The following is a 25031-nucleotide window of genomic DNA, read 5'->3' on the forward strand; positions in this document are numbered from 1 at the left end:
TTGAAGAAGAGATTAGGGATGTGCTTGGTAGATATGTCTAGTTCCTAAGGGAGCACACAGACTCTGTTTGGGGGAAATGCCATGGAATGAGAATCAACTAATAATATGATTTTTTTCAGGTTATTACACCAGAACGAAAAGTCACCCTGGCCGCATCCAACCGAAAAGACATGGAAGAATGGATTAATATCTTAAAAACTGTCCAACAAGGAGAAGTTCGCAAGGTAAGGGAAAGTATAAAGAATGCATATAATTTTCATGTGTTAATACTTAATTACATTAGTTAAGCCACTTTTCAAACAGAGAAAAAATAAAATGGAAGCAGATACAATCTGGTCTGAAATTATAGATAACATTAGGGAACTTGTTTAGAACTATTCATGAATAAAGGTAACTCACTTAGACTCAAACCTTGATAAATTTGCAACTTAGATATTTCTGTACACATCCACTTGATATGTAGATGTCACCATATGACCAAGGAATGAAGCACTCAAAAGATATGTGAGAAGCTACCTTAGATGCCCGTATGTTAACAAAGCTACAACCAGTGGTCTTGAATTGGGTCTGCTGAATGACTATAGTAACAACCAAGAGAACTGCATCTCAGAAAGAGGAAGGAACCAATTAATATGCAATAAATATTCAGTAGCAGAACCAGATTTTAGACCCAGTCTGTGTGACTCCAAAGCTTATGACCTTAACTACTATGCAAGGAATCTTATTTTTCTTATTTTCCCCCTTCACAAATGTAGAAGGAAGAATAACATGCAGTCCTCCCAAAAGCTTATCAGGGTTCTTTTTTTCCTCCCTGACAATATCAAATCTCTGGTCACTGATCCCTAACAATATTGGTACCATTTAAACTCTTGGTTCTGCCTTCAGCCTGATCTTTTATATTTGTATAGTTATATAAGTTCCAAGAGGGAGATTTTATATCATTTATTAACTTAGAAACATGTCCAGCACATATAGCTGTGTAAGATCAGTAAGAAGAAACTAGTCTGGAGACAATGAAGCTAGTTTTAGGTTTTGTCATACCAAAGCAATTAGTTACTAAAAGCTAACTTCTATATGAAGAAATGCCAATAATATTATAATATTGTTTCTAGCACAGTAAAGGCAACTAATTTTCATTTTTAAAATGTCCAGCATAGGGGCTGGGAAGGTGGCTCAGTGGTAAAGCGCTTGCTTTGCATGCCAGAGGCCCTGGGTTCAATTCCTCAGCACCACATAAGCAAAAATAAAAAAGCCGGAAGTGGCACTGTGGCTCAAGTGGTAGAGCAGTAGCCTTGAGCTGAAGAGCTGAGGGACAGTGCCCAGGCCCAGAGTTCAGGCCCCACGATCGGACCCCCCCCCCCCAAAAAAGCAAAATTAAAATGTCCAGAATATAGCTAGGCACTGGTGGGCTCACACCTGTAATCTAGCTACTCAGGAGGCTGAAATCTGAGGATTGTTTTTCAAGGCCATCCCAGGCAATCTATGTGACTTATCTACAATTAACTAGTAAATCAAACAAAAATAAGCCAGAAAATGGAACTCTGACTCAAATGGTAGAACACTAGCCTTGAGGAGGAAAAAAGTTCAGAGACAGCACTCAAGCCCTGAGTTCAAGCTCTAGGGCTAATATAAAGGAAGGAAGGAAGGAAGGAAGGAAGGAAGGAAGGAAGGAAGGAAGAAGAAAGAAAGAAAGAAGGAAAGGAAGGAAGGAAGGAAGGAAGGAAGGAAGGAAGGAAGGAAGGAAGGAAGGAAGGAAGGAAGGAAGGAAGGAAGGAAGGAAGAGAGAGTAGGGAAGAAAGAAAGGAAGAAAGAAAGAAAGAAAGAAAGAAAGAAAGAAAGAAAGAAAGAAAGAAAGAAAGAAAGAAAAGAAGAGGAAGAGAGGGAGGGAGGGAAGGAAGGAAAGTGTCCAGCACAAAACAGAGGCTCAATAAATATCTTTAATGAATAAATGACTGAGTTTGGAGAGGGAATGATGCATGGTTCATCCTAAAGCAAAGTTCTTTTAGGGTCTTAGGGAAAAAAGGGAAGATAAATACAAACTTTAAAAGATTCTGATGTCTTCCTGGGGGCATAGTTCAGTGGCAGAGTACTTGCCTGGCATGCACAAGTCCCTAGGTCCTATTCCTAGTAATGCCAAGGAGAAAAAGATCCTGAAGCTTAAATAACTAGCAGAGGGCAGATAATTGTTAGAGGCATTTGGGACAGAGCATCCTGCACTGTGACTCACTAAAAATGAGCTTAGAAATAAAAGAATAATAACATTGAGATGAGCCATCTATCCCCACATATGTAGGACTTCTCAGGTCTTGGGCTTTTTAGTCTCATAACTATATACTCTGCTACCCTATGATATGGGAACATGCCATATGGTCAAGGTTTCCCAGGCCCATAATGTACACATTTCATTGAGAGATCCTTTGCTCAGTATCTGGTGTTTTTCACATAACTAGCATTTAGCAGTTAATTCTTTTGTAATTTTTATTCTTTCTTTCCTGATTGAGAAGCACATCCTCTATCTGGCAATGTGGACAATATGACATAGCATTAGAGGTAATCACAAAGAGTTGTGCATTCTATACTTCGTTTCCATTCTCATTTCTGGAATTTCTGTCTTTCCCTTGATTACTTCTGTTCAAACTGAAATGCTTCTTAAGAATCACATAACATTTTCCAGTTTGGCATAAAAGGTCACAAAGTATATTTTTAATTTCAATTATTGCTTCAGGAATGCAAAAAATGCTATAGAATGTCATCAGAGAATTGATGTGCTATTCCTGACTCCATTGAATTAAATGCCTACATATTGACTACCCAGCATGAAGTTAAAAGGGAAAAAAATCTTCCTGCTTAACTCTCTTAGGAGAGTTGTATCAGGTTGTAATCACTACCTCTGTGGAACATAAAATTTAGCTGATAGAAAAATATCTCACCATAAGCATTGTGGCAATTCATCTTGCTTGAGGTTTAAATAGCTACATAGGTTTTCTTTGAGATATACCTTATCTCTGACAGTTCCTTCTACCCTCTGTCACCACCAATGCCTGACAAATAGGATGTGGAAAGATTAATCATGGATTTAGTGGTCTATCAAAGTAGTGACAACATAATTGGATAATCTATTGGAAATTATTCAGCATACATTACTGAGACAGCCTCTACTAGGTGCTCACTTCTGTACCCTAGAGAGTGAAAAGAAGGTATTCTGACTTCTGGCCCCAATGAGCTTTTAGGTTGTTGGAGAGACAAAATACACACAAAAGAAACCATTACATGATAGTGATCAAGATAAATTTTTTTGTCAGTCATGGGGCTTGAAATCTGGGCCTAAACGCTGTCCCTCAGCTTTTCAGCTCAAGGATAGTGCTCTACCACTTGAGCCATTGTGCCACTTCCAGTTGTCTGAGTGGTTTACTGGAGACAAGAGTCTAACAGACTTTCCTGCTGGAGTTGGCTTTGAACTACAATCCTCAGATCTCAGCCTCCTGAGTAGCTAGGATTACAGGTGTGAGCCACCAGCACCCAGCTTAAGATAAGTTGTTTTTATAGATGTTGCAATGCATGATTGACCTACAGATGAATAAAGCAAAATTGTATAAAACTTCAAGGAATGAAACGTAAATACGCTAGAATCCCCAGAGAAGAGTTAATAGATAGGAAATTTGAGACTAATCTTGAAAAATGGATAAGATTTTATTATTGCCAAGGGACTGGGGCAGGGTAAAGTCCTGAGGAGGAGAACTGGGATAAGAAATACAGAGTAACAGGAAAACAGAACGTTTATAGAAACAGTGAAAGAATAAATCTACTCTACCAGTTTAGTTTTGGAATGTCAGCACAAGAATCATGTGTAAAGGCTGGGAATGTGGTTTAGTGGTAGGGTGCTTGCCTAGCATCATGAAACCTTGGATTTGATTCCTCAGTACCACATAAACAGAAAAAGCCAGAAGTAGCACTGTAGCTCAAGTGGTAGAGTGCTAGCCTTCAGCACAGAGAGGCTCAGTGACAGAGCCCAGGCTCTAAGTTCAAGCCCCAGGGCCAGCAAAAAAAAAAAAAAAAAACATGTGTAGAGATAAGGTAGAGAGGCTTTTCAATGCTAAGAGTAGGGAAGGGAAGATAATATGATTAGAATTCATTTCAAGAAGAATTGGAGAAGGAAGACAGTTGGTTAAAGGGACTCTTTAGAAATATGGGATTGAGGGGGCTAGGAAAGTGGCTCAATACTTGCCTCACATGCATGAGGCCCTGGGTTCGATTCCTCAGCACCACATAAGCAAAAATGCTGGAAGTGGCGCATTGGCTCAAGTGGTAGAGCGCTAGCCTTGAGCTGAATAGCTCAGGGACAGTGCCAAGACCCAGAGATCAGGCCCCACAGTCGGCCAAAAAAAAAAAAAAAAGAAGAAAGAAAGAAATGTAGGATTGGTTAGACAACAGGAAAACTAGAGACCAGAAATCAGAGAGCAGGCTATAGATCAATTTAGGCAACACAGAGTTAAGGCCCAGAATGAGGATAGGAAAGGGGGACAAATAGTAAATACTAACTTGGGGAAAAGGGAGAACTTAAACATAAGAATGAGGCAGCAGGACATGGTGACTCACACCTGTAATTTTAATCAATCAGGAAGTGGACATTGGCAGGATTGCAATCAGAGGTCAGTCTGGGCAAAATATTTGTGAGACCTATACCTAAACGAATAAAAAACTGAGAATGTTGTGAATAGGAGGACTGTGGTTCAGGCTGGACCAAACTGAGAGGCAATTCAAAAAGTAACAAAAGCAAAAAGGGCTGGAGATGTGAACCAAGTGGTAGAGAAACTGCCTGGCAAGTTTAAGGCCCTAAGTTCAAACTCCAGTACCAGTAAGTACCTTAATGGTAGAGTGTCTGTGTCTCATGCAAGAAGCCCTAAGTTTGTCCAAAAGCACTGAGGAAAGGAAGGAAGGAAGGAAGGAAGGAAAGAAGGAAGGAAGGAAGGAAGGAAGGAAGGAAGGAAGGAAGGAAGGAAGGAAGGAAGGAAGGAAGGAAGGAAGGAAGGAAGGAAAGAAGGAAGGAAGGAAGGAAGGAAGGAAGGAAGGAAGGAAGGAAGGAAGGAAGGAAGGAAGGAAGGAAGGAAGGAAGGAAAAGAGTTACAGACAAAAAGTCTGAGACTGGGGGGTTTAAACAAGGTCTATAGAGGAAAAATTGAAATAAGGAGCTCTTTGGAAGGCTACATTAACAGATTTGTTCTTCCCAACAAACTATTATGGAACTATTGATTAGAGAAACAGAAACGTTGTTGGTGGCTCATACCTGTAATCCTTGCTACTCAAGAGAAGGCTGAGATCTGAGGATCATGGTTTGAAGCCAGCCCAGGCAGGAATATCTAGTACCAAAAAGCCGGAAGTGGAACTGAAGCTCAAGTGGTAGAGTCCCAGCCTTGAGCACAAAAGCTAAGAGATAGTGCCCAGGCCCTGAGTTCAATCCCCAGGACCAACCCCTCCCCCCCCACCCCCAACCCCTACATAAATAAAAACCTGCAACCTTTTCATTCTATAAACCATTCCAAACAAAAGTCCTTTAAAGGAATTATAACTATAGAAGAGTTTGTGTGTATTATGGGATGTTTCAACTGACACTTTATGCAATTTTCAAATATTTAATAGTATTAAATCATCACATTTAGATAAGCCTTTAGAATTTACAGAGCACTAGGACTGAAAGAGTGCATGTACAAATAATGCACACACTTTAGGTCCCTGTTGTACTTTAAAGGGATGTTGGAATTGGGGAAATAGCCCTAGTTGCCCTAGCACAGCAATGTCTTAGTTCATAGTAATATAACCAAAACACCATAGAGTGGGTGGTTGGCTTAAACAACATTTATTTTCAGATTTCTTGGAGTTGAGAAGTCCATGATCAAGGCTATGGTAGATTTTATGTCTGGTTAGAGCCTGGGTCACAATAACTGGCTTCTCTCTGTGTCCACATATGGCCAAAAAGAGGGCAGGAGAGCTACCTGTGATTCCTTTTAATAAGAGTATTCATTTCACTTAATGAGGACTCTACCACATCCTATAATAATCACAGCGTGAATTCTTCTATCAACATATGACTTTGTAAGGGGCACAAATTCAGTGTGTGAATAATCTGTCCTTGGTTCCCTAAAGCTCATGTCCTTCTCACATACAAAATAAATTTATTCCAATCAAACAACTCCCAAAGTCAATTCATTTCAGCATTCGTTTTAAAGTTAAAAACCCCAAATATCTAAATATTTATATCAGATATGGGTGGAACATTCAATCTGAGGCAAAGTTCCTCTCCAGCTGTAAATCTGTGAAGTGAATCAAGTTATGTGCTTCCAACACACAATGATGGGACAAGCTTTGGACAGGCATTCTTATTCTAAAAGGCAAATGTGAGAAAGGGATGCCAGATTGCAAGTTTGTATGTGCATGTCTGTATGTGTATATGTGCCAATATTGGGGCTTGAACTCAGGGCCTCACATTCTTGCTTGGTTTTTCACTCAAAACTAGAGATCCTTCTACCACTTGAGCCACACCCCCACTTCCACCAGATTAATTGGAGACAAGAGTTTCACAGACTTTCAGGCCTGGGCTGTCTTCAAATCACACCCTCACATATCAGCCTACTGATTAGCTAAGATTACAAATGTGAGCCAATAGAACCTGGCAAATACCTTAAGATCTTAAGACTTAAACCTTCTTTGGCTTGATGGTTTGCCTTCCAGACCCACTCATGTGGCAATCCCACATCCCAAACCCACTGGAACAGAGGATAATCTTTCCAGACCCACTTGGATAGCAAAATAAAACCACAGATCAGGAGGGATCAGCCAATACAGTGCCCTTCTGCAGTGACTCACCCAGGCCACAGTTACTTGCTGGTACAAGGCTCATTCCCTCAAGGTCTATCAAACTGATTTAACCAGAGCAGATCTGTTAGACATTGGTGCTAATCTTTGGAATGAAGTTGAGGCAGTCTTACTCTCTAAGCTTGAGTACTTTGAGTCTGTGGTGAGAGTGACAGCCCTGATGATCCAGGAATCACCTTTGGGGCCCTTCTTTCTTCTTGAAGAATAGCCTGAATTTGCAGCCAAATATTTCTATTGTCCAGTCCCCTAATGTCTAAGAAATCCTACAGTATTCCTTTCATTTTGTTCCATTTTCTCTTTCCTTTAGTCTCAGCTTGCAATATAATCTGCTAATATAATCTCATCTCTTACTGGCTTTTGTTCCTATGGTTGATTAATCTGACATTCATATCCTCACTAAGCTCTCAATCAGATAGTGAGTCTGTCACACCCTTCCAAACATATTTTCTCATTGTTTTGTAATATGGGCTGAGTTAGCCAAATCTTAAAATTTGAGTTCCTATTTGCTGAACATTTCCACCTTAAACTCATCTCTTTTTTAATCTCTTTTCTTTGTTTTTTATTTTAATAATTAACCAAATATATATTCATAATGTTATAATTCAACTGTAGTCAAAATTTAAAAGACTAGCAGACTATTATATTTATTTATTTTTGTCAGTACAGGGATGGAATTCAGGGCTTTTTCTGTACTAAGAAAATGCTTTATACTGAGCTTCATCATCAGCCTTATTTCTTATAATTAATTAATTAATTAGTCAGCACAAGGGCTTGAACTCAGGGCCTAGGCACTGTCCCTGAGCTTCGTTTGCTCAAGGCTAGCACTCTACCACTTGAGCCACAACACCAACTTCCAGCTTTTTCTGTTAATGTGGTGCTGACGAATCAAACTCAGGGCTTCATGCATGCTAGTAAAGCACTCTACTACTAAGCCACATTCCCAGTCCTTATTTGTACTTTTTTTGGCTGTTAATGGAGACTGAATTCAGGGCCTTGTATTACTTGTAAGGCAGGTGCTCCACTACTTAGCCATGCCCCACTTAACCATCTAAATTTTTTTCTTAATGTGTATGTCAAGTTCTGGAGCTTAAACTCAGGGTCTGGGTGCTCTCCCTTAGCTTATTTTGTTGAAAGACGGTACACTACCACTTGAGCCACATTTTCATTTCTGGATTTTTGCTTGTTAATTGAATATAAGAGTCTCATAAACTTTTCTGCCCTGGCTGGCCTTGAACCTATTTCTCAGATCTCAGCCTCCCAGTAGCTAGAATTTCAGGTGCAAGCCACCAGTGCCCACCTCATATAATGTTTTGATTTATGTATATAAGCTGACATGATTAAATAAAGGTGATTACCATATCCATCCCCTCACTTATCATTCTGCTCTCTATTTTTTTTGTCGGTCATGAGGCTTGAACTCTGGGCCTGGGTTCTGTCCCTGAGCTCTTCAGCTCAAGGCAAGCCCTCTGCCAACTGAGCCACAGCACCACTTCCAGTTGTATGATAGTTAATTGGAGATAAGAGTCTCAAGGACGTTCCTGTCCGGGCTGGCTTACAGCCAGGATCCTCAGATCACAGCCTCCTGAGTAGCTAGGATTACAGGTGTGAGCCACCAGCACCTGGCTGCTCTCTACTTTTATAAGTTCAACTTTTTTAGGTTTTGTCTATGAAGACTGGGTAGCTTATAAAAATATTCACTGATTTATCACAATCACTAAGTGCTTTTGTTTTTAGAAAAGGTCTTCTAACCTTGTCTGGGCTGGGCTTGAATTGGGAGTACTGTTTCCTCTGATATGCTCAGAAGTGGGATTATTGCTTATATGGTAGTTCTGTTTGAAATGTTTTTGAGGAACCTCTATATTGTTTTCCATAATGCTTATGATAGCTGGCATAATGTCCGTGTCTCATGCCTGCAATCCTAGCTATTCAGAAGGCTGAGATGTGAGGATATTGGTTCAAAGTCAATCTGGGTGGGAAAGTGGATAAGATTCTTGTCTCCAATTAACCACTAAAAAGCCCAAAATGGAGCTGTGGCTCAAGTAGTAGAGCACCAGCCTTGAGTGAAAAAGCTAAGGGAGAACCAGGCACCAGTGGCTCACACCTGTAATCCTAGCTACTCAGGAGGCTGAGATCTGAGTTGCAGTTTGAAGCTAGCCTGGGAAGGAAAATCTGTGAGACTCTTACCTCCAATAAACTACACAGAAGAAGCCAGAACTTGTGCTGTGGCTCAAGTGGTAGACCACTAGCCTGAGCAAAAGAAACTCAAGGACAGTGCCCAGACCCTGAGTTCAAGCACCAGGACCAGAGGAAAAATCTAAGGGAGAGCTCCCGAGCACACCTACACACACACACACACACACACACACACACACACACACACACACACAAACACACACATGCCTATGCTAATTTACATTCTCCCAAACAGTATATAGAGGCTCTCTTTTCTCAACATCATTTCTAACACTTGTTATAGTCGTGGTTCTTTTTTTTTTTTTTTTGCTGGTAGCCATTCTCACCATGGTTTTACTTTGTATTTCTCTGATGATTAATGGTGCTCAATGTATTTGGTTATTTGCGTATCTTCTTCAGAGAAAGGTTACTTAACGCCCTTTCTCCACTTTTTAAATTTTTAAAAATTTTCTGCTTACTTTTGAGTTGTTTGGCTTGCCATATACATTTTGGATATTAAATCTTTATCAGATATATGATTCACAATTATTTTCTCTCATTCTGAAGGCTTTCACTTCTCTTTGTTAATCATTTATTGTTCTGTGTTTTAGCATTAGTTTGATGCCATCACATTTGTCTATTTTTTTTTCATTCTCTGTACTTTTGGATAATTTTATCTTTTAAAGTCACAATCCAGAACAATGTCATGTGGCTTTACTCCTATGTTTCCTTTTACAAACTTTACAGCTTCTTCATATTCAAGTCTTAAACCTATTTTGAAGGAGGGCTTTTTTTGTATAAAATTAAGACCTAATTTTGTTCATCTGCACATGTATGTACAGTTTCCCTATCATCATTATTGATAAAACTGTCTTTTTCCTACTGTGTATTCTTGACATCTTTCCCAAAGATTAATTGACTGTAAATGCACAAGTTTATTTCTGTTTTTTTTTAATCCTGTTCTATTGGCTTATATGTCTTTTTAATGTCAGTACTGTGCTGTTTTGACTACAATCACTTCGTGTTTTGAAATCAGGGAGGGGGATACCTTCAACTTTGTTTTCCCTACTTCAGATTATTTTGGCTGTTCAGAGGTATTTGTGGTTCTATACAAAATTGTGTTTCAGTGAAAATGACTTTGGAATTGTCACAAGGATTGCACTGAATCTGTATATAACTTTGAATATCATGGACATTTTCATAATATTAATTCTTATAACTGATGAATACAGATATCTTCTCAATTATTTATGCTTTCTTCAATTTGATTCACCATAGTTATATAATTTTCAGTTTTACCTCCTTGGTTTAATTCACCATGGATTTTTATGCTATTATAAATGAGATTATTTTCCTAATTTTTTGGGTAGTTCATAATTACTATGTAGAAACATTAATGGCTTTTGTATTGATTTTTGTATCCTGCAACGTTAATGAGTATCAGTTCTAACAGTTTTTTGCTAGAGTCTATGTGGACTGAATATAGGGTCATATCAGCAAATAAGATATTTCTTTACTTCTTTTTCTAATAGAATGCCTGTTATTTATTTCCCTTGCCTGCCTGTTCTCATATCTCTTTTTTATCATCATACATGATTTTCATTGTCTCTTCATAGTTTTTGACTTAAAGTCTATTTTATCTAATATAAGCACAGCTACCTCTTCTCTCTTTTAATTTCTGTTTGCATAAAATGCCTTTTTTCCATCCTATTATTTTCAGTCTATGTGTGTCCTTACTGGTAAAGTGAACCTTGTATAAACAGCATATGGTTGAATCTTGCTTTTCTGGTCATTCACCGGCTTTTATGCCTTTTTATTGAGGAATTGAATCTATTTACATTTAAGACAACTATATAAAGGCAAAGACTTGCTACTTTCATGTAGCAGTTTGTTTTCTGAATGTTTTGCAGCTCCTTTAATTCTTCCTCTCTTGTTGTCTTCCTTGGTGTTTTGATATTTTTGGTGATTATATTGCTTGAATCCATTATTTTAATATTCTATGCAACCTCTACAGGATTTTGCTTTGTGATTAGCCCAGGAGGCTTACATAAAATACCTTATTCTTAAAATAGGCTTCCTTAAACTAACAATCACTTGCCTTATTTGTCCACACAAAATATATTTTCATTCCCTCTTTCCTTATCTTTTATGATTGTAATATGAACATTGGCATTTGTCTATTTTAAATTTATCCCTCAACAATTTATTATGTCTCTGGTTGTTTTTAATAGCTTCATTTTCTGACTCTCCTAGTAGGAAAAAATTTGCTTTATACACCACCCGTTCAGTATAAGAGGATGCTCAGTATAAACATTATATTTTTAAATTTTCATATATTTTGTTATTAATTAACATTGTTTGTTATAGCTTAAAGAATTTTTTAAGCAATGTGTGATGATGATTTTCCTTTGCTTTTGTTTCTGGGTGTTTCTATTTATCCTTCATTTCTGAAGGACAGCTTAGTTGGGTGAAGTGTTTTTTTGCTGGCAGGGTTCTTTTTTCTTCATTATTTTGAGTAAATGATCTGTGATAGTCACCTTTTCATCTCTGTGATAAAGTACCTGAGAAAATAACTTAAGCAGGGGAGGATTTATTTTGGTTAATGGTTTCATTAGTTTTGGTCTATGGTTGGCTGGCTTCACATTTTCAGACTGTAGCAAGGCAGAAACATTGGGGAAGAAGGACATGATGAAGAAAAGCTGCTCACCTGATGTTAGCCAGGAAGGGGAAGGAGAGAGAAAGATGGAGAATGAGAGTGAGAGAAGATATGACTGAGAGAGGGGAAGAAGAAGAAAACGAGGAGGAGGAGGAAGAGGGGAAGAAAGAAGGAAGAAGTAGTGGTGGTGGCAGGGACAAGTTATTCCCTTGAAAGAGATACCTACACTCCTAGTTACCTAATTCCTCCAACCAGGCCCCATATCGCGCGTGCGTGCGTGTGTGTGTGTGTGTGTGTGTGTGTGTGTGTGTGTGTATGTGTGTGTGCACACGCCAATACTGGGGCTTGGACTCACAGCCTCATATACCCTCCCTCCCTTAGCTTTTCTGCTCAAGGCTGGCACTCTACTACTCAAGCCACATCTGTGCTTCTATCTTTTCTCTAGTTAATTAGAGGTAAATGGCTCACAGATTTGTTGGCTTGGGCTGGCTTTGAACCTCCATCCTCAGATCTCAGCCTCCTGAGTAGCTAAGATTACAGGCATGAACCACCATTGCACAACAGACCCCACTTCTTAATTGTCCTTCTAGTATGAATTCATAAGTAGATTGACCCATTGAAGAAGGTAAAGCCCTCATGATCCAATTACATATCAATAGTCCCACCAGGTGGGAACCAAACTTTCAACACAGAAGTTATTTTTGGGGGGAGAGGTTACTTCATATTCAAACCATGACATCATTCTACCCTCTCCTGACGTATAAGATTTCTGCTAAAAAATTCACTGAAAGCTTTGTGGCAGTTTTCTAGAATTCCATTTGTTTCTTATATTGCTGCTTTTAGTATCAATTTATTATCCCTTATTCTTAATGATTTTTTGACTTTCATTGGTAAACATCCTTGGGGGTTGAATTTGATTGGCAATCACTGAGTTTCCTATATATGAATATGATCATCTTTGCTTACATTAAAAAACTTCAGCCTGGTACCAATGGCTCACATCTATAATCCTAGCTATTTAGGAGGCTGGGACCTGAGGATCGTGGTTCAAAGCCAGCTCTGACAAGAAAGGCCATGAGACTCTTATCTCCAATTAAGTACCAAAAAGCTTAAAATGAGCTGAAATTCAAAGTGGTAGTGTTAGCCTTGAGCACAAAAGCTCAGGGACAATGCGCAGGCCAAGTTCAAGCCCCAGGACCAGCACACATAAAAAAAGATTTTCAGCCATTACTTCCTTTTGTTTTCTAGGCCCTTCTCTTTCTTTCTCTTCCGTTATGCAAAAGTTAGCTCATTTTATTGTGTCCCATAATTCTTAAAGATCTTTCTGTTTCATTTTGTTTTCTTTTGTGGCCACTGATTGGATAACTTCAAACTCCCTGTCTTTAAGCTTATTGGTTCTGTTTTATGCTTGATAAAATTTGCTATTGAACTTTTACTGAGTTTTTTTCTGTGATTGTACTTCTTATCTGTAGGATTCTATTTATTTTTTGATATTTTTATTAGCTTTAAGTAGTTGTACAAAGGAGTTGCCATTTAACAAAGCAGTTAATAAATATCTTGATCTCTTAGGGGAGGAACACAAAGGCACAATGCCTCTGTGCCTCTGGCAATATGAAATAATATTTATCAAAATAATTTAAAAAAAGCTTTATATCTTGATTGTCACCCCTTTCAATATGCTCATCCATCCCTCTCTATTCACCTCTTCCCTCACTTTGGTTATTTTTTTAAGATGTACATTGAATTATTGATTGCATTCTCCCCCTCTTCTCTTCATTTGTCCACTCCTTGACCTCATTCCATTCTTTTTGAGTACACACTTCTTGGTAATTTATTTTGCTGAATTTTGACTTTGTCTTTCTAAGGAATTTTTCTATTTGAGCCCTTCCTTGAATCCACTATATTTCAGTTAATACATTTGTATACAGTTGCATACCACCCAACACATTTACTTATACGTTTATAAGCTAAATCCAGTTTCCCCATATAAGGAAAAACATGCATCTTTTGTCTCTCTGGGCCTGACTTACTTCATTTAACAATTTTCCCAGGTCTTTCTATTTCTTTACAAATGGTACAATATCATTCTTTCTAATAGGTGAGTAAAATTCCATTGTGTATATTCCACATTTTCTTGATCCATTCATCCACTGAGGGGCATCTGGGCTGATTCCATACCTTGGTTAGGGTGAATAGTGCTACAATAAACATGGGTATGCTGGTGGCTAAAGGATATAGCCAGCAAGATAAAAAGCCAGCCTACATGGGAGGTTTTTGCCAGCTACACATCAGACAATGGTGTAATATCCAAAATATAGAGAGAACTTAAAAAATAAAGTCATTTAAAAACCAACAACCCAATAAATAAATGAGCTAAAGAAGGTCTACTTAGAAGAAGTAAAAGTGGCCAATAGACACATGAAGTAATCCTCAACATCCTTGCCCAAAAATGAAATACAAGTTAAAACAACATTGAGATTCCAAATCACCCCAGTTAGAATGGCCATTCTCAAAAAAACAAACAATAACAGATGATGGCAAAACTGTGGCCAAAAGGGCACCCTAAATACTGTTGATGGGAATATAAATTTGTTCAACCATTATAGAAAGCAATGTGGAGGTTCCTCAAAAAAAAAAATTAAACATGGAACTACACTAGGATCCAACAATTCTACTCCAGGGAATTTATCTATCTTTTTTTTTTTTGTGGTCATGGGGCTTAAACTCTGGACTTGGGTGCTGTCTGGGGTTGGGCGCTGTCCCTGGCACTCTTCAGCTCAAGGCTAGCACTCTATCACTTGAGCCACAGCATCACTTCTGGTTTTCTAGTGGTTTGTTGGAGATAAGAGTCTCACAGACTTTCCTGCCTGGGCTGGCTTTGAACCATGATCCTCAGATCTCAGCCTCCTGAGTAGATGGATTACAGGTGTGAGCCACGGGCTCCCAGCTTATCTATCTATTTTTAATTGTTTCTCTTTATCAAACTTCTCTTTCCCTTCATGAATTATTTTCCAAATTTCTCTGGGGTTTTTTGATAGTTTTATGAACTTTTTAAAAAGTATTGTGATAAAGTCATACTAGATATTTAATAGCTATTTTCCCTCTTTTGGGTCTGTTTTTAGAATTTTATTAGTTTCTTTTGGTGGTCACATTTTCCTGATTTTGCATACTTGCATCCTCATATGGCTATTTATTTAGGGATGTCCAACTCTTCTGGCCTCTGCAGATACTCTTTGGTGATAATAGGTCTTTACTATATAGTTCACCCTGAGTCAACTGGTAGCAACTGAAATTGGCCAGTCTTGATATCTCTACTTAGACATGGTTACTGCCTGGATTCTGAGGTCCAGTGGTTTTAGTGGTTCTGTTCCATGGTCCTGTGAAGCCATAGGCAGGATTCTACCATTAGGTGAGATTGTTGATTTGGTTCTGTAGCCAGTCTATCTCTGACTGGGCAGGGTTACAAGTTTTCTTCCTTAGCTGGGCAGTACTATTACTGGACTTTCTAGTTGGACAGAGCCATGGGATGAATGGTTCTATGGTTTGATGAGGTTTCTGGAGTTGCTACTCAATCCCATAGGGTGGCAAAAATGTTGGTCCCCAGCTATGTGTGGGTTTTGGCTCACCTTCAGACTTATGGTAGACTTAAACAAAGCACCAAGGCCTTGACACCCGTCTGTAACAGCAGTGAGATGAGGCCAGATGTTTCCTTAGCAAATAATTGCTGTCCTTGGTCTGGAGAATTTCTTGGTTTAGGGAAGAGTTAAAGAAGCACCAGAACTTAGATCACCTCTTTGCTACTGAGATAGGAAATTACCCTCTATGGGTAATTTCTGACCTACAGTTGCCTCTACCTGGGAAATACCCAAAATTACCTAAGCAGTATGGGTATTTGGACCTGGAAGACAGGGACTATTTCTTTCAGGGTGATGCTGTTTGGATAGTTTCTCTGGTGTGATATTTCTGTTGGCTAGCATCCAGAGCAACCACACAATGTACATATGAAACCCATCTCTGATCTTTGTTTCTAATTGAACCCAGGTGGTCTTGCCTTGCATGTAGTCACAATACTTCTAATGAGAAAAGACAGCAGTGAGCATTCTGCAAAGAGTCCCAGGATAGTGGGAAAGCTGAACGTCCACTTCTAAAACTTTTCTCCACTATAGAAAATGTGTGTTCAAAGAAATTCTCTATATGTGGTAATGTAATAGCTTGGGGAAACAGAGTGCAATTTTAAAAAATAATCCACCCTTCCTACCTTCCTGTCACAGATTTTTTTTAGTTCTGCAGTCCAAGGCAGGGTGGGATGGGCTGAGTCCTAGGAAATTCATATTTTTGCCTGTGAGTAGTTCTTAGTTAGATATTCTGGGTAGGGAGTAAAGTTGAACAACTGTTTTGTCATCTTGCTAGCATCACTCCTCTTACATTTCATTACAACAAACCAAAAGGGACCAAATCTCCTCAGCTAAAAATCTAGTTTCATCAATCCCAAATTCTACTTTCCACAAAACAGAATACAGACAGAGTTTAGCCAAGTTCTTTGCCACTTTCTCCTATTCTCCAATAGTATGGTCTTCATTTGCATTGAGACCTCAACAGAATAGCCTTTCCCAATTATCTTTTAAAAATGTTGGTAGGTACTCTCTTTTCTTTTTGAGTGCTGACCAAAATGGCCTTTAAGTCTCATTCTTAGAAACCTAGGCTTTTCCTAGCATGTACCTCAAAACTCTTCCAGCACCTTTGCTCCAAATCCATTTCAACATTTTGGGTATTTGTTATAGTGGTACTTCTTTTTTTCCCCAGGTAACAGTCTTCTGTGTTTCCATATGGTAAAAGGAGAGAACTGTCTAGGGTCTTTTTTTTTTTTTTTTTGGTGCCAGTCCTAGGGCTTGAACTCAGGGCCTGGCCGCTGGGCACTGTCTCTGAATGTGCTCAAGGCTAGTGCTCTACCACTTGAACCATAGCTCCACTCCTGGCTTTTGGGAGTGGTTAATTGGAAATAAAAGTCTCATAGACTTTCCTGCTTGACTGGCTTCAAACCTGGATCCTTAGATCTCAGCCTCAGCTAAGTATTACAAGAAGGAGACACCCAGGCCTGGCTGTCTGGTATCTTTTGTAAAGGGACTAATACCATTCATCTTCATAACCTAATGAACTCCCAAAGGCCCTATCTCCTAACACCATAATATAGAGGGTTAGGATTTCAGCATATGAATTAGGGAAGGTCTACATAAAGTTTTCTCCATTTAAGTGCTCTGATTGGAACAATGGACTATGGGTGAATATATTCACCTAGGTAGAGATGATAAAAATCAAACACAAATAGCCAAAAGCCACAAACTGAAAGCTTTAAATCAGCATGACTTACTTAGCATTTAGAGATTTGTGGTTTGTTTACATACTACAGTTTTGAATCTATTTTCAAAATGGATTTAAAAATCTATATCCACAAACAGAAAGGCCAGTAGGGTGACAATATCTCATGCCTATAATACTAATCAGTAGGCTGAAATCCTGAGGAACACTCTTGGGGGTCAGTCTAGCCAGAAGAGTCCACTAGATTCCACCTTGAGTTGGCCAGAAAAAAGCTTGTCTGGAGGCATGGTTCAAATGGTAGAGCAAACAAGCTGAGTCAGTGCAAGGCCCTAAGTTCAAACCTCAGAACTACTACTAAGTTCCCTAGGGTTACTGTAACAGATTACCACAAAATTTGTGGTTTAGCAGTATGTCAGTGGCTTATGCCTATAATCCTAGCTACTTGGGAGGTTGAAATCTTGGAATCTTGGTTTGCAGCCAGCTCAGGGAGATAAATTTGACAATTTTATCTCCAATTAATCAGCAAAATGCCACAACTGGAGGCATGGATAAAGTGCTAGAGCACTACCTGTGAGTCAAAAAGCTAAGGAAGAACCCTATAAATTCCAATACCAGCACACACACACACACACACACACACACACACACACACACACACAAATTGTGACTTAAACAAACAAACAAAAACCAGAAACTTAGCAGGGTGCTGGTGGATCATACCTAGAATCTTAGCTACTCAGGAGGCTGAAATTTGAGAATCACAGTTCAGAGCCATCTAAGGGGCAAGAAATCCTGAGTCTTATCTCCTAATAGGCACCAAAAAAGCCAGAAGTGGAGCTGTGGCCCAAGTGGTAGAGTGCTAGCCTTGAACAAAAAAGTTCAAGGACAAAGCCCAAGACCTGAGCTCAAGCCCCAGGACTGGCATACACAACAACAACAACAACAACTGAGAAACATTCTCTCAGTTATGGAGGTCAGAAATCATGATCTCTCTGAAGGTTTAAGGAAAGATAACTTTGCCTCTTCCTTGCTTCTGGTAGTTGCTAAAGTGCCTTGTTCTTAGCTTGTAGCTTGTAGACATAGCATTCTAACATGTGCATCAGTGATCACACAGTGTTAGCCTTGTATCTTCACAAATTGACCACTTGGTGGGTGTATTCAAATCTCCCTCTTCTTATTAGGATACTAGTCATTGGCCTATGGCCAAACTACAATCCAAAGTGAGTTTATCTTAAATTGATTACATCTCCAAAGATCCTATTTTCGAATACCAGAGGTCTGGACTTGAACTACACCCTCTATGTACAAAGTGTATTCACCCTATCCTAACATCATCAATGGATTTAGCCAATTCTTAGAGCATTAACTCTAATTCCAAAATCTTACCTTCTATCCGTGTGTAAGACACTAGGTAAAATTCTTCTCTACCCGTATACCCATGAAACCTAGAACACAAGTTATTTGCTTCTAAAAATCAATGTTGAAAGTGACATAGAACAGACATTGCCATTATGAAAGGGAGAACATAGAAGGAGTAAAAGGGCTACTGGTCTAAAGAAAGATAAAAAACCTGAAATGCAAATTCCCATTAGGTTTCCTGGCTTGAGCATAATTATCTGTGGCTTAATGTTCTGTCCTCTGGCTCCACCCTTACAGCTCACCTGAGTAGCATCCTCTCTCTATAACCAAACCAGTGACCCACCTTCTGGAACCTAGAAAACAATTCCATCTTCTGGAGTCAAAGAAGCGATGACATTGTTCCATAGACATACACCCCTATGAGGCCTTTCTGAACCTCTCTTAGCAGACTTAATGGCTTCTCAGCTATACTTGGAAGTCATTCTTCTCTTTCACTGAAGGATAATACAAGTTCAAAGCTGAATAGTTTTATCATTCTGTTCCATGCTGTAGAATCTCATCTGTCTTCCTTCATTTTATCCTGTGCCTATACTTTCTATTCATAATGACAGTAATCAAATGAAAGTTTATTAGATCCATGTGTCTTACACCTAATCTCTCCTAGAAAGTTTTCCAGATATGTACTTGATGTTCTTTCCAGAATATAATCTCCTTTGTTTTTGTAATACGACTAGATTAAGAATTTTCCAAATCTTCAAGTTCTTTTCTTTTTTTCTTTCTTTTCTTTCTCTCCTTCTCTCTGTATTTCTCTCCAGTCTTCCTTCCTTCCCTCTGTTTCTTTTTTCTCTCTCTTCTTTCTCTCTCTTCTTTCTTCCTTTCTTTCCTTCTTCCTTCCTTTCTCTTTCTTTCTTTCTTTCCTTCTTCCTTCTTTTCTCTTTCTTCCTTCTTTCTTTCTTTCTTTCTTTCTTTTTCTTTCTTTCTTTCTCTCCCTTTCCCTCCCTTTCTCTGTCCCTCTCTTTCTCTCCCTCTCTTTCTCTTTCTTTCTTTTTTCTTTCTTTCTTTCTTTCTTCCTTTCTTTCTTTCTCTCTCTCTCTCTCTCTTTATTTTTTGGCCAGCACTGAGTTAGCAGTACTGAGGTTTGAAACCAGGGCTTCACACTTTCTAAGCAAGCACTCTACCACTTTAACCATACCTCCAGCCCTTAAAAAAAATATAAGATAGACTCTTCTTTGTTCTCTGGTGGCCTGGATAGTAATATTTCTATTTACACTTCCTACAAAAGCTTGGATGTCAGGCATGCACTTTGGTGCTTAGCTTTTTCTATTGAGATGGAAATCTATGAGATTTTTTTTTGCCTGAGGTGGCCCAATCATTCTGAGTTCAGCCTCCCACACAGTTGAGATGACATGCATGTACCACTATACCCAGCCATAGGTTAAGATGATGTTTTGCTAACTTTTTTCCCAGGCTGGCCTTGAACTATAATTTTTCCAATCTCAGTCTCTTGAGTAGATGTGATCCACTTAATAATTCTATTCTGTAATGAATTGTATTCTACTAGTCTCCAAAATTCATATATTGACTTGTTAGCCTCTAAAATGAATATTTGAACACAGAACTTTTAGGAGACAATTAAGTTTAAATGGATCCAATAGGAATGTTAGCCTCATAGGAAAAGAAAGGGGAAAAGAGAGATTTCACGCACTCTCCACATGCATACATTCAGGAAAAGCCATGTAAGCATAAAGAGGAAAAGTGACCATCAAAAATCAGTTAAGACAGTGCTCACTAGGAATCAAATTAGTTGACACTTTTCTCTTGGATTTCTCAGCTTTGAATTATATGAGAAAATAATTTGCTGTATTAATGTATGCTAATAAATAAGTAAATAAAAGAGATTTCTACTGTTTAAGCCACTGAATCCTGAGTGAACTAATACAAATTCCTTCCTCAATGTGTCTCTTTCCTCTTGTATTTTATATGAAAGTAGAGAGTAATCAGACTTTACCTTCCATACTTCCTTCAGCTTATTACTTACACTTTCTACTTTCTACCCAACCACAGAGCCAGTTCTTTGTCACTCTATAAAAAGGATCACCTTTCTGCCAGTTTTCTAAAATGTTTCTCATTTCCATCTGAGATCTCACCAGAAACAGTTTTTTTATTTCCATTTCCTGGACAGAAACCTCTTTAATATTCTTATTTCTAGCAACATTCTGTTGAAGACAATCTAGGTTTTTATTATCATGTGCCTCAAATTTCTTACATCCTTTACCCATTACATATCTGCAAAGCTACCTCCATATTTTTAGGTATTTGTTCCAGAAGCATCTACATACTCTACAAAAATCTTACTCATTTCCTAAGAGTGTTGTAACAAATAATCTCAAACTGTGCTGTTTAAAAAATCAGCAATGTAGTCTCATATTTCTGTAGTCTAAAAGTCTGAATTCAAGGTGTTGACAGGACTATAGTCTCTCTAAAACCTCTACAGGAGGATCATTTTATGCTTTTTCCTGGTTTCTGGAGATCACTGGCAAACCTTGACATTCCTTGGCCTTCAGATGCATCACTCATTTTCTACCTTCATCATGTGTTTGCCATGTCTGTGAGCTCAATATCTTCACAAGGTCTTTTTTATGAATGTGTCCATATTAACCTCTTATAAGGACATCAGTCATTTGATTAGGTCTCACTCCAATCCAGCATGACTTCATCTTAATTTGATCACATATGTAAAGACCCTATTTCCAAACCATGTCATATTCATAATACCAGAGATTAAGACTCAAACATATTTTAGGGGACATAATTCAAAGTACCACATATTCTTATCCAGGGTTGAACGAGAATCTTATTCTATAAATTTTCTTATAGAATAAGATGAACACAGAAATATAAATTCTATTTATTTGCTGAATTTAAGCAATATCATTCAATTCATTCCTTTATATTTAATAATATTCAACATACTACATAGTTAGAATTCTGAATTTCTTCTACCTGATTCTGCAGAACCTTGCAATTTTTTGTTGGTGCCAGCCCTGGTGTTCTCCTTTAGCATTTTTGCTCAAGGCTGATGCTCTACCACTTGAGACATCACTCCACTTCTGGCTTTTGGTAGTTAATTGGAGATAAGAGTCTCACAGACTTTCCTGCCCAGGCTGACTTTAAACCGTGGTCCACAGACCTCAGCTTCCTCAGTAGCCAGGATTATAGTGTGCAGGATTAAACAGTGCAATTGTGACTCTATACTAGAATGATCTTTCAGAATTTGTCTTTTCCAGCATATGATGAGCTCCTGGAGGGCAACAACTGTGGCTTATTACATTACACAATGGAATCTTGTAGTAATTATTTAAGGAGGGGAATAGATTGGAAGGAGGAAAGATGCTTGTTAGAGCTACAGTACAATAACTTGATGAGTAGAAAGAGGCTGGAAGAACTAACTACATCAAGCAACCCACTTGCTACTGATATTCTTTGAGCATTCTAAGGTCTCAAGGTACATGAAATACATTTCATTCACAAAAATTTCAAGGCTATTATTTGATAAGCCTTTAGATAATCAGAATAGCTTTTACTTCTAGAAATGCCCAGGTCAGTACAGCAGTAACTTAGTACATATGTAGCCTGCTAGGGGAAGAGATGAAGATCATAGAGTGCTATGTGCAAGCTGTGCCTAACTTCTATTCAATGACCAAGTCTTAGGAGATCCCTCAATAATTCCCCTTCTAATGACCTACTATAAACTGACATCCAGGAGAATACATAGTCCTTTTCAATGTCTTTTCATAGCTTTATACACTCAACACAGTATAATGTCAAGAATGAAAAGCAGTTTCTATGTCTATGTATACATTCTAAAGGAAGGCAGAGAAGGAGAAAAATCAGACATTCACAGGAATTAGAAAGTCCTATGAAAAAAGTATACCCAGAACAAAGTCAGGGTTTTCAGTGATCACTCTTTCCTTCTCCAATTTACCACAAATGTATTGCTGGTATACATGATGCCTTCCCCCAATCATGAGAGTCAGGCTGTGATATACAGATACAGGATTCATAAGCATGTTAACAATAATACTAAATACAGTACTGTTGATGCCAAACAGAATGTCAGTCAATGAGGACAGAGACTTTGTGTTGTTCATCAAAACATCTAAATGCCTTAAAAAGTACCAACAATATAGTAGTCATTCAACAAATGTGTGTTTAATAAATGAATAATTTATTAAATGAATTAAGTTAACTGGGAGACTGCTGTAGGCAGTCAGAGCATGGTCCTTAGAAAAGAATACTTGAATCAGAAGCTCCTGAGATAGGGAACTAAAGATCCTTTAACTGTTGCCTAGGTTAAGCAACCTCTACTCACTTGGCAGCAATGTGTACCTCCAAGAGGTAGTTAAAACCTGACAAGTAATCCTTTACCTAAAACCTGACAAGTAATCCTTTACCCTGCCTTCAGAGCCCTGACTTCCCATTTTTCTGGACAGAGCACTTGGAAATCACTTCCAATTTACCACCCCCTTTTTGCTTTCTACTTAAAAAGAACAAAGACTGAGGCTAAAAGAACAAATTTTGCTTGTTCTAAATAAGTTTAGTGCTTGGCCAAGCAGTAGAAAGAGCACTGTTCCTGCTTTCAACTCCTATATCAGGATCCTTTCCACTATTTTGCCCTTTCTAAAGCCACTAGCAAAGCAAAAACAAACCAAGAATAAAGCCAGGAATTGGCTCCAACTTTCAGTCTTCTCCTTGGCATGCTCTGACACCTGCATAGCAGACCATTTTAGCTCTAGCAGCAGATTTTCCTTGCTTTTTCCCTAATTCATCTCTGTGATTAATCCTCCATTTTCTCTTCTTTTTTATTTATTTTAGATACCTGCAGCAGAAAATAATCCTTTCCTTATCGGAATGCACTATTGGTATTCCAGCCACAGTCCCCGGACACAGCACTGCAATGTTTGTCGAGAGACTATTCCTGCCTTGTCTAGAGATGCCATCATCTGTGAAGGTACCTATCTGTTTCCTTTCAATGAACCTCAGTAGGTGGAGGTAGAAGTGAAGTTTATGTACCCTTAGTATCATTGACTCATATTAGGTTACAGACTATGTATATGGTTAACGCTGGCCAAGAAAAGGAGAAACTAGCACAAAGGGGAGTTTTCGTGTATAAAAGGAGAGTTGGGTATGAGAGAATGGGACTATATAATTACAGGATTGGAAAGGCAAAAATTACTTCATTCCTACCATTAAGTTCCATTCAAGTTGGAGAATACAAATTTTAACCACTAAGAATCAAAACGAGGCTGAAGCCAACTCAAGCAGGAAAGTCTGTGAAACTCTTATTTACAATTAACTACCAAATTGCCAGAAGTAGAGCTGTGGCTCCAGTGGTAGAGCACTAGCCTTGAACAAAAAAGCTAAGGGACAGTGCCCAGGCCCTGAGTTCAACCTCCAGTGCCATCATAAAAAGAAAGAATCAAAAGGTTCTGGTTTATATCTGAAATAAGGCCATTGGAAGTGAGTCAGAACCAATTAGAATCATGTGGATTCTAACTTTCAGAGTGGCTTAAGAAAGGGAATTCAAATTGTTGTCACTAGATTCACGTCCATTCTTTTTCTTCTCTTCTCACAGTGTGCAAAGTTAAATCTCACAGATTATGTGCTTTGAGAGCTAACAAAGATTGCAAGTGGAATACCTTGTCTATTACTGATGACCTCCTGCTGCCTGCAGATGAAATAGTAAGTACTAGTTGTGCCCTTCCATAGTCATCCTCTCCTGTGCCCTCAATTCAGGCATGACACATAAGAATAGAAAGACTTCTTCTTAATTTAAAAAACAGAAGACTTCTTCCTGTCACTAGACAAGCAAAGTAGGCCTTTTTCCCTGGCTCTCAATCCAGTCAAACTCAAATAATTAAAACTCCACTTCTATCTTTCATTGGTTACTACCATTGGAATAGGGAGAGCAGGATCACTAAGAACTTGAGGTTTTGACCTAATGTCTTCCCTGCATCCTACAATTATTCCAGCCGGCCCTTCTTTCCTTTCATCACTAACATCTATTTTTTGTCTTTTTGTTCCTTTCAGCAAACAATGCCCCATCAGTGGGTAGAAGGAAATATGCCTATCAGCTCTCAATGTGCAGTATGTCATGAGAGCTGTGGCAGTTATGAAAGACTTCAAGATTTCCGCTGTCTCTGGTGCAATGCTACGGTAAGACTCTTCCCATCTCATTGATAAAAAACTTAGCTTCTAGAGGAGGGGTGGAGTGAAGCTTAATAGTGCAGACATAGCTAGAAATTTCAGATTCCCTTATCCCAATATATTATATAGATTCCACAGTATAGATTTCAGTATCTTGTCCTTCTAGATCTAGCTATAGAATCTGTGGGAGAAAGATTTAAGATGCTTAAATCTGATGATTCTTAATTGGTGGGATCTTCTAGCAAATAGTAAAAGCTGAACTTTCTTCCGTCTAACGCTCTCCCAACTGAGCTATTTTGGCGAGGGTGAAAAGCTAAACTTTCTAATGGTGATAGAATAGGCAATTAAAAATAGAATTCAGAGTCTATCCTTAAGAAATTTCTTCCTTCTTCATTCAATACTCCTTAAAGACTTGGAATCTTTATAAATTAATAATGGCTTATAATATGAT

General features: G+C 38.5%; 1 protein-coding gene across 1 annotated transcript in view; it reads left to right on the plus strand.

Moving 5' to 3' along the window:
* The window catches only part of Dgkk (diacylglycerol kinase kappa), a 118374-nt gene that overhangs the window by 58085 nt on the left and 35258 nt on the right, over positions 1 to 25031 (plus strand). The window contains exons 5-8 of the mRNA XM_042695269.1: positions 120 to 224; positions 23249 to 23384; positions 24009 to 24115; positions 24464 to 24589. Coding sequence (XP_042551203.1) covers positions 120 to 224; positions 23249 to 23384; positions 24009 to 24115; positions 24464 to 24589 — 474 coding nt within the window. The remainder of the gene's footprint in view (positions 1 to 119; positions 225 to 23248; positions 23385 to 24008; positions 24116 to 24463; positions 24590 to 25031) is intronic.

The sequence above is a fragment of the Dipodomys spectabilis genome, unplaced genomic scaffold (genome assembly GCF_019054845.1).
Source record: "Dipodomys spectabilis isolate Male_0828 unplaced genomic scaffold, ASM1905484v1 ptg000180l, whole genome shotgun sequence".
Classification (NCBI taxonomy): Eukaryota; Metazoa; Chordata; class Mammalia; order Rodentia; family Heteromyidae; genus Dipodomys; species Dipodomys spectabilis.